Here is a 10,076-nt window from a genome sequence, read left to right as displayed (position 1 = left end):
GACGTTTTGTCCATTTGTGCACGTTATACTCAGCCACTCCCTTCTTACTTTTTCTTCTATTCATTCACACACACTCTGCATTAGGATGATAACAGGTAGGATTTGAGTAGAGCATGACACTAATTCTATAAAAAGATTACAATTATTTTTACAAGTCTACGTAAATTTTATATAAACTCTTCAACACTTGCTGGATTCGTTACCCTAAAAGCACATGGATACCCGTTATTAGTCAGGCCAATGTTTAAGGGTATTTTTTTTCTCATTTAATACTAACGAATGTTCATAAAATATCTAAGTGTTCCACTTTTCAGAATCTTAACTGAATCAATCTTCTAAAAAAAGCAAAAAAACTGAAACAATAATTACATCAACAAGCAGCGAAACTGCATAGCCGAGTGATCCCATCCGTTGATGCTGGAAATCTATGTTTGAATCAGCGGCGAAAATAAAGTCAATTCAATCGCTTTATAAAGTATGCCAAAACATTTGCCAGAATGGCTCTTGCTCAGTGTCAGTGGACAACGCACTACAATGTACATGTAACCAAGCACTACCCAAGCTAGAGAAAGCTAGCAACTTTGAAAATGAGAAGGAAAAATAAAATCCAAGTCAAATAATAACCGGAAGATTAACATTTTCAGTATGTCCAAACATCAATACACAATGAAAGTTATGATTCATAAAACCAACATTGTGGATCAAAAGGAAAATATAAAACCAAAATTTGTTCTAAACTTAATCTAGCAACCAAATAAAATACAAGTTGTGCATTTTGGCTCATCATTTGCTTTCCAGCTGGTCAAATCGATCCCACGACACTGACAGGGACTTATTTTGATAACAGTCAATATCAATGTGAATACAAGGCTTTTCTGCCAGATTACACATTTTTCCTCTCTTGCTATAAGTTAGCAATAGAAAATAGAAAACCTGTTGATATAGGTAACAGAACATATAGCTCGAATTATTCTTAACCTACTTATTGATACCCTGGGTCTATACACCATCCATGTGAAATCTTTTCTATCAAAATTTGTAGTTGACCAAAAATGAGAAACGAGCCTACAAAATAACCACCAAATTAATGGGGATAATTAACTATTGTTTAAGTAGGATTTCCAACCATGTTTTTCTAACTTATCTCCTTTGTCCAATACGCTTTCCTTTTGGTCCTCTTGATATCGACTCATCCTGCCCAATATTGTAAATGGAAAGTGAGATAATGTTTCAATTTCTTTTATTAAACTTTACTTCAATGAACAAATTTTATATCACAAATATACAGAAAGGACGAGGGGGAAGGGGAACCTTGACAGAAGATCATCATTGGCAACACCCAACATCCTCACCGCCAGTAATCCAGCATTAGTTGCATTATTAACTGCAACAGTGGCAACGGGGACACCTCTCGGCATCTGCACAGCAAACAAATGTATTTGTTAGAAAGAAAAGACTATGGTAGTGTTTGGTTCAATCTTTTTTACCTCTAATTTTGAGCTTTTGTTCATTATATATATATATATATATATATATATATATATATATATATATATATATATTCCCTTCTTTTTGACTCAACTTTTTTCTTTTCTTAAAAGAAACTCAAAAACCTGAGCCAAACACTATTTCCTAAGCCCTACCCAATTGATGCAGTCACTGGCTGTTAGAGCCTAAACCAATTTATAAAGCCCAAAGGATCATCTGGTTGACTGGTCCAACAATTGTTACATGGACCCAAGGTTTGGAAGGTTTACACTAGGAGATGAAAAAGGAAAGTCAGGAAGGTGTGAGGTGGGGTGCTGTGTGGTAGAGAGAGAGAGGAGAGTAACTGTTTTTGGTTAACATATAAGCTGTGGGTGTGGGAGATTGTGTTGGTTGTGGATAGAGAGCAGTAGCTCCCTGTAGGAGCCTCTCTCTGGCCTTACTCATTAGGAATACTCTTCCACAGTAATTCCCTCATTTCATGAATAATACATCTTCCATACCTCTCTTGCATTTTTTACTGTTTAATTGATATTTGGTGACTCTGGTTCACTGACACTGAATTTGGCAATGATTCCACTTCTTTGGTTAATTCATATCAGGTTACTCAAAACAGATATAAAGCAAGGCAAAACAAGGGTAAACTTTGAAGATGGACAAAAGGAAACAAACTCTAGCACCAACAAGACTGAACCAACTTACCTGGACAATTGACAAGAGTGAATCAATCCCATCCAAGGTAGAAGCACGCACAGGAACGCCAATAACAGGCAAGGGAGTAAGAGCAGCAACCATACCTGAGATTTGAGGCTTAATTAATGGCAAAAAGGCACTACCTAAGGATAATTATATAAAGCAAAATTTAAATAATTTACCAGGCAAGTGAGCTGCACCACCAGCACCAGCAATAATGACTTGTATGCCTCGTTCATGAGCAGATGAGGCATAAGAAAACATCAATTCTGGAGTCCTGTGAGCTGAAACTATTCTTACCTGAAATTTGATACATATATACATTATATTTAAGGATAAACAACTTCATACACAACAAACCACCTCAGGGTAATTAGAACAATTTTACCTCGTGAGGCACACCAAACATCTCCAAGATTTCAGCGGCACTTTTCATAACAGGTAGATCTGAATCAGAACCCATTATGATCCCCACACATGGAGCAACTACAATTATAAAACAAAACAAAGTATAAAGTGTGAGAATAACAAAATTTTAACTTCAAATACAGCTCCTCTCCAGTTTTCTTAATTATAAGAGAATGGTTAACGGTAGTTTCCGATCTTCGTCAAAGAGTAGATACCAAAACAAAGAAAGGATGACTGAAAGCAATATAAGGATGAGACATAATAATAATAAAAATAATGTTTTTTTGATAATCTTATTTTATTCTTTGTTCATTAGCCACTAACAACTTTTTAGTGAAATATGAGGAAGAAACAAGTAATTTGTCTCACCAGAGTCATAACAAAATGCAGGTAACATTCAAATTTGTAAGATTTCCTTAGGAAAGTTTCACTAAGATAATAAGACATAATAATGTTTCCTCATAGGCTAGAAAATCAAAAAGAAAAATGTCAGAATACCAAATGACTAAAAAAGTGAAGAAAAAAACACAACTATATGCAAAAAGACTAATTTTGCTTTAATAAGACAGAAGGGGGCAAAGTTCAATAAAAAAAAAAGTAATCAACCTATTTTCTGCAATAAAAAGATATATTTTCTTTTAAAAAAAGATGGCAGTTAAGAAAACGAAAACTTATTTGGTTGGACAGGTAGTGCTTATTTTGATTGACTAGTGGAAGAATTGGCATAACTACAAATTGATAAGAAACACAAACTCCAACACAGACACTGGACACTCCAACATAGCTAATGTCCAAAATACAGGACACAAATGTGTGCGGGTGCATGTGTGGCGCACACTCAAGTGTGTGTGACCAAAGATCTGATTTGATAATCAAGATTTCATAATTCATATTCAACTTCTTAAGATAATGAGCCTCACCAAAAAGAAAAACAACTCATTATTTTCAATATTCTATACAATTTAAGCTGACCTCTCTGAATGTTAAAAAGAATTGATTTTTTTAAAATACCAGTGTCTTGAAGTGTTTGGCTGTACGGAGGTGTTTGCTCAAGTGTCCAAGTCAACAAAATATAAATTTAATAGGATGCCTAGTAAGAAGTGTCCAACAATGTCACATAGGTGTTGGGGAGGTATGTTAGAAGCATGTCTTCCACTACAACATCTAAAGCAAGAAGAGTGTTCGTGCTTCGTAAACTGATAGATGCTTCAAATATTACTCATATCCTTAGTCTAACTAAAGCAGTAATGTAGCTATGAACTACTCATTGTACATGTGCAATTATCATTACTACATGAGTCGATTAAGATATTAAATGGAGTTGACTGTGAAAACCATCTTCCTTCAATGGTCTAGCACCATAAGATAAATAACTACAAAGATAAACTATAAGGGAATAAAGTCTTTGTCACTAACCTGCAGTCTTGTCATCTAATCTTTTCCCTTCCACCACTACAGCAAGATTGCTTTCAATATTGCTAAGGGAAGGCCCAACAATGGTTATATGGCCCATCTTCCGTTGCTTTCTCATTTCTGACAAATTGTCATGATGTGTTATTTACTAGTCGTATAAGTGATTAAATAAATGCCTTTAAAAAAAATACAAGTGATTAAATGCCTTTTAAAAAAATACAAGTGATTAAACAACACACAAGAGGGGAGTAAAAAACTTCGTACCCCATTGCCCAGAGGCTCTTCGCTATGCGAAGGTATGGGGGAGGGATATTGTACGCAGCCTTACCCTTGCATATGCAAAGAGGCTGTTTCCGGATTCGAATCCATGACCAACAAGTCACCAAGGCACAACTTTACCGCTGCACCAGGGCTCGCTCAAACAAGAGGGGAGTAATCAACCAAAATTGCTGCTTAGCTAGAAGTTTACCTGGCTTATCATACCAATGAACAGTAGCCCCAGGGATGGTCAATGCCCTTTTGATCAATTGATGAGCTAATTGAAAACCAATATCCCCCTAAAATCATTTAGCAAATTTAACAGACTAGAGTATGAAACAATGGTAACTAAATAGAACGATCTTCTCAAATCAAGTAAATGAATTAAAGGGAGCACTCAGCAGACAGCAGCCTTTAATTGCATAACCATCATCCAACTATGAACCAAATATATAACACGAAAAAAAGTCAATCATTATTTTTCAGGTTCATGACAGCAGAAATAATAATAATAATAATAATAATAATAATCATAATAATAATAATAATAGCATCACCTCAACACGTATAGGAGAAAACCAGACTTTTTTTTCAGATTAATGACAAAGAAGGTGAAAGGAATGGAAAATGGGGAAATACTCTATGCTGATAGTACCTCTTCTTCACCTAATATATTGTACATGATAGCAGCTGGAGTTTTCAGTGATGGATCACCAAGTGGAAGACCAACAACAGCCCGCAAATGTTGCTCATATTGTGAGGTATAGCAAGATTCAATTGTGTGATGCCCACTATTGTGAGGTCTAGGCGCCACTTCATTTAATAAAATCTGTGAAGAAACACAGGCATGGTCACTATCAGGGGATTAACAAACAAATTTACTTGTAAAAAGAACTCAATACAGCAGTCAAGAAAAAAAAACATTGAAGCATATCCAGAGTTGATGAAGAAAAAAGTCAGAACCTGCCCATCCTTAGTCAAGAACAATTCAACTGCAAACACACCAGCACCTTCTAGAGAGTTAACAGCATTGAAAGCAACTTCAGTGGCAAGCTCCCTAGTCTTCCATTTCACATTAGCCGGAGCCTTAACTATGTGACATATGTTGTCCCTAGAACAAAACATAAATCTTAAGTAGTATATAAGGAAGCTGAAATGGTACATTGCTGATCAGAATAGTCAATAGTGAGATTACCATAACCGAGGTTTTGAATTTAATCTGTGGGAACTCTTTATTTAAAATCTTTCAAATTAATAGAATGTATGTGTTCTGCAAGTTACCTGTGTATAGTTTCAACAACAGGATAGCATGAAATTGAATTGTCTCTTCCTCTCGCCACAATAACTGCTAGCTCCTGTCATTATTTTGGGAGAAAAATATGTAAGGTCCATAAACTCATAAATAACATGACAAAATTGGGAAGTTTTAAGAAATAAAAGACATTTTTTGAACAATTGAAAGACATGTTTTAGATAAGTAAATTGCATGAAAGCACTATGAAGTATAATATAATTCTTTGAAAGGGAGGAGATTTAATAGTAAGAGAATTTTGCAAGTGAAGCAAGCATATTATGGCATTGGGAATAATTTACATTCATGAAAGGAAAACAGTTATCAAAGGTAAATACAGTAGAGATTATTATTGAAAAATAAAAGAAGAGGGCATTATTATCTGATCAATAACCATAGCCAATAACAGAAAGAATCCTTTCAGATCCATAGAACTTAATAAATTGACCACAATATACAAAAACTCAAGATTTGTTAGCTTAGCACCAGCAGTATTGCCTCCCAACAATTAGTGAATCATGGAATAAAAAACACTATCAGCAGCAAAAATATATAGACTTTACCTTGACAAAAGGTGCCCATTTTTCAGCATATAAACCACGACCAAATCCTCCAAGAGCTGCAAAATCAGGGGGGGGGGGGGGGGGGGTACAAGAAGAAGTGTGAAACATGAAAAAGTGTGCGCATATCAAATAGGCAGGGAGATGTTTTACTTTTTTCTTTTGGCAAATGAAGGACAAGTATGAATTCAAAGATGAGTTTTTCCCTGTTTTCCCTTTATTGAGAAAAGAAAACAAAAATACACCAGATAAAAAAACCAATTACCATCCACAGCAGAAGGAAGTTCCTCTTCACTTTTGACAACAAAATTTCCTCGCCCGTCATAAGCTAATCTCCTACTCTTGATCATAAGAGGATAGCCAAAGAGTTCCCCTACTTTCTTAGCACCTTCGTGATCATCTATCTGTTCAAAACATATTCACTTATCCTCAATTCGTATCCTAAAGAAGAATTTTCAATTTTCAAATACTATTATAACCAAGATAAACAGTACAAACCTTCATAAATTCAGGAAGTGGAATGCCATGCTGGGAGAAGTGAACCTTTTGCTGATACTTATCCTATAATATGTTGAATAGTCAAGTCAAGGAAACCAATCAGATAGCATTACTCTTATCTTTAAAAATATTGAAATTATCAAGTCTATGTAAGGTGAAAATTATCCTACTACAATGGGCAGGCTTTGTGCATAAGGTGGAAATATCTAGTTATTCATTTTCTCAATTAATAACACATGCGAAAACCAGAAAAATAATCACCTGAATAATTCTTACTGTAGAGGCTTTGGGCTGACAGTCAACTCCTTGTTTCTCAAGTTTTTCCAATGTATCAACATCGACATGTTCAATTTCAACAGTCAATACTCCACATCTGAACATCATACTTTCCAGTAAGTCACATAGAAAATGACAAATTCAAAACAACATCAATTGCACAAAAAATTGAACCTCTTGGCAAATTCCTCCACTGTAGTGCTGTCATCAAAGCTTCCAACCATATGATCATAAGAAAGGGAACTAGCAGGGCAATTCTCCTGTGGATCCAAAACCATGACTTTAATGGCCATCTGAGAAGCAGCTTGACATATCATTCGACCAAGTTGCCCTCCTCCCAGAACCCCAACAACCACTTCAGTTAGTCCATGAACAGGTGACTCATCATTCCTGCACACACCAATACCAAATTTTGGGCTTTTCATGAGATTTTCAGGTTCAGACACTTCTAATGACCAGAAATTTTACATTTATCTTCCTAAGTTGAAGAAAGCTGAGAAAAGGGTCAAAACCCCTACAACTAGAAAACAAGCGCCAAAAATAAAAATGCAAAAAATAACCTTAGAGAAACTGCATCATCCTGTGTTGTTGCTTGACAAGCAAGATGGGGTTGGTCACACTGTTTTAGCTTTAAAGGAGGAGACTGTTCCATGTAGAAACCGAGTGAAGAGGTTGTCTTAATAGAGGGATTAGAAGGTCTGAAGGCAAAAGCTGAGATGGAGGTGTGCCCTGAAAAGACTAGGCGTGCACTGTGAAGCATATTCAAACCTTAGTTTTTGTCACAAACACCTTCCTTGTCTGTGTGCCTTGTCTTGAGCTGACTTTTTCATATATATAACACAAACCAAAAACCCATTTGGCTTAGAGGGAAAGCTGAAAAGTGATTCATTCCAAAATAATAATAAAATTATATTCTCTTTCTAAGTTCTAACTAAACAGGATTGTTAAGTTTCAACTTTATTTGCTACTGCTTACAATGATAGCAGATATAAAAGAGAAAATTCCATTTTCAAATACAAAGAGCTTTTAGTTTTTAGGCAAGCCAATACATATAAATTTCCTTTATGATACCACGCAAATTTAAGATTTACTAACAGGATCTGCTTCTACTACCTAAATAAGTAGTAGGCCAAGGCTAAGCAATGGCTGTAGGAATATAAACACAGAAGAGGTGGGAGGGAGACACGTAACTGATTGGAATGAAGAATGTTACTATTGTTATCTCATGAACTGCATTAGGTGTATCTGCAAACAAGGGGAAGGCTTCAGAACCCTATCAGTGGAGCCTGAAGTACAGAGCGACATTATAATTAAACAAAATAACAACAGCTACATATATGTACCCAAAAAGAGGGAGGCTAAGACCTTGCAAACTTCTATCTTATTAGAGACTATAAATGAGAGCTATGAGTTCAAGCTGTTTGTTGCAGCAATCATATAAGCCCTATAAATACTAAGACAACATGTTCTCCAAGTAAAGCCATTCCTTTTATCATTGAGACTGGGTGGGGAACTAGTAACTCAATCATCCAACTTCCTGCTGTAATATGTTCCTTTGTAGTTTCTATACATAAAACATATCTAATAAACCACACTTGACTTCATCACTAGATTGAGAAAAGAAATTAAACTAATACCAATCAAAGACATGGATTTGGCTCATTTAAGGATGAGAAAGTGTACTTCAGAAGATAAAGTGCACTTACAAGTTACAACAGTTGAGAGTTGTGATAAAATCAAACGCATACACAACAAACTCTGAAGTTAGTTACAATCTCATCTGTTGTGATTATTAATAAACTCCACTCCACTACACTCACATTAGATGAGTCAAATCCAAAGGTAAAAGCCCAGTTTCTCACTTCCTAGTATACAGTGTTTCAATAGGATTACTAAGTAAACTGCTTAAATCTAAAATAACATAACGTTGATCTCAAACTGAAGCAACCTACCCCAACCCAACTTTTCTTACTTGGCACAAGAAGAGTAGAGTTGCTCCTGTGATGAAAACGAGTTTTTATTAATCAAACCATAGTTTTTGCCTCAAACACCTGCCTCAAACACCATTTTTCATATATCTAAACTACACAAACCAAAAACCCACTTGGCTTAGAGAGAAACCTGAAAAGGGATTCCTTCCCCAAAAAAAAAATTAGGGCATTTTGATTACTACCTTTAAAAATAGCTTTTAGTTTCTTTTTTAAAATTAAAAAAGCTTTAGACGAGAAGGTGAAGCCGGAGAGAATCTCCGGCGAAGTACCTGCAGGGGCAGCGGTCGTCGGCGATTAGGGACTGAAGGACGTAAGGTGGTTGGTGATGGGCAACGACGACACCGTTTGGTGACCGGTTCCAATTATATTGGGAGTTTATCACTTGCAGTCGCAGCAGAATACAACATTTTCTTTTTAAATAACCTTTTCTCAGCTCGTCAAAAATATTTTCCAACAAAGAAATATATATACTATTTCTATTATTTTACCTTTAGAATGATGCGTGGCTCAACTTGAGAGCTTGGCAACAAAAACAACGATTCCGTCCCTTCCCGCCAAGCTTTTGGTGTCCTCAAACAACGTTAATGTGGTGGTAGCTCTGCCTCTTAGCTGTGTTCACTTGTTTCATCGTAAATAATAAATAAGAATCTTATTATTTAATTATTTAACGTCCCTGATTCATTAAAAAATATTCGGAAAACATTGTAATTCACGTCTTTTTTTTATGATTCATTCTTTTTTAAAATAACTTTTGTTAACTATAATGAGACTAGTATTTTAGAATTTAGAATTTGTAATATACATGATAAATATTTTTTTATAACTGAAATTTTTATAGATAAATATTTTTAATGTATATTTTTAACAAAATCAAATTCAATTTTAAAAATAATGATGAAAAGGATAAATTAAAATATGAGTTTAATGTCTATGCATTATTTTTTAAAGGTTAATAAACTTATTTTACATGATGGGTTATGATTAGATTAATATATAAAACTTTTTACAATATGAGTGTATAATTATTTTTCTCTTAAAAGATATAAGCGCTAAAAATATTGATATATATATATATATATATATATATATATATATATATATATATATATATATATATATATATATATATGAGCTCAATTTAAAATAGCAAAAAAAATAGTTAAACTAAATTAAATTAAAAATATATATATTTAAAAAAAAAAG

At 34.5% G+C, this 10,076-nt stretch overlaps 1 protein-coding gene across 16 annotated transcripts; it reads right to left on the bottom strand.

Annotated features, from left to right (window-relative positions):
- Nucleotides 1-786: 786 nt before the first annotated feature.
- LOC100787182 (phosphoribosylaminoimidazole carboxylase, chloroplastic) lies at nucleotides 787-9,503 on the bottom strand. Of its 16 annotated transcripts, none has more exons than XM_006589127.3 (19): nucleotides 9,362-9,503; nucleotides 9,143-9,254; nucleotides 7,996-8,127; nucleotides 7,443-7,755; nucleotides 7,057-7,272; nucleotides 6,868-6,979; nucleotides 6,607-6,669; nucleotides 6,374-6,512; nucleotides 6,112-6,167; nucleotides 5,539-5,612; nucleotides 5,221-5,368; nucleotides 4,913-5,086; nucleotides 4,469-4,556; nucleotides 4,003-4,119; nucleotides 2,567-2,664; nucleotides 2,361-2,478; nucleotides 2,188-2,282; nucleotides 1,312-1,418; nucleotides 787-1,194 (listed from the first exon to the last, which is right to left on the bottom strand). In XM_006589127.3, exons 4-19 carry the CDS (start codon nucleotides 7,640-7,642, stop codon nucleotides 1,098-1,100), a joined length of 1,902 nt encoding a protein of 633 aa, XP_006589190.1. In that variant the 5' UTR covers nucleotides 7,643-7,755; nucleotides 7,996-8,127; nucleotides 9,143-9,254; nucleotides 9,362-9,503; the 3' UTR covers nucleotides 787-1,097. The 16 variants fall into 16 exon arrangements, with proteins under 16 accessions (XP_006589190.1, XP_040861692.1, XP_040861689.1 ...); XM_041005758.1 differs by having other exon boundaries at nucleotides 7,443-7,703; XM_041005755.1 differs by having other exon boundaries at nucleotides 8,074-8,127.
- Nucleotides 9,504-10,076: the final 573 nt, after the last annotated feature.

This window comes from Glycine max, chromosome 10, assembly GCF_000004515.6.
Source record: "Glycine max cultivar Williams 82 chromosome 10, Glycine_max_v4.0, whole genome shotgun sequence".
Lineage (NCBI taxonomy): Eukaryota > Viridiplantae > Streptophyta > Magnoliopsida > Fabales > Fabaceae > Glycine > Glycine max.
This window is presented reverse-complemented; position numbering and strand designations above follow the sequence as displayed.

Excerpts from the sequence above, each read along its gene's own strand:
- LOC100787182 (XM_041005757.1), bottom strand. The coding sequence starts at position 7,642 with ATGCTTCACAGTGCACGCCTAGTCTTTTCAGGGCACACCTCCATCTCA. Across the intron at positions 2,479-2,566 it reads TGTTTGGTGTGCCTCACGAG|GTAAGAATAGTTTCAGCTCA; the intron begins GTAAAATTGTTC and ends ATCAAATTTCAG. Across the intron at positions 1,419-2,187 it reads CACTCTTGTCAATTGTCCAG|ATGCCGAGAGGTGTCCCCGT; the intron begins GTAAGTTGGTTC and ends TTTGCTGTGCAG.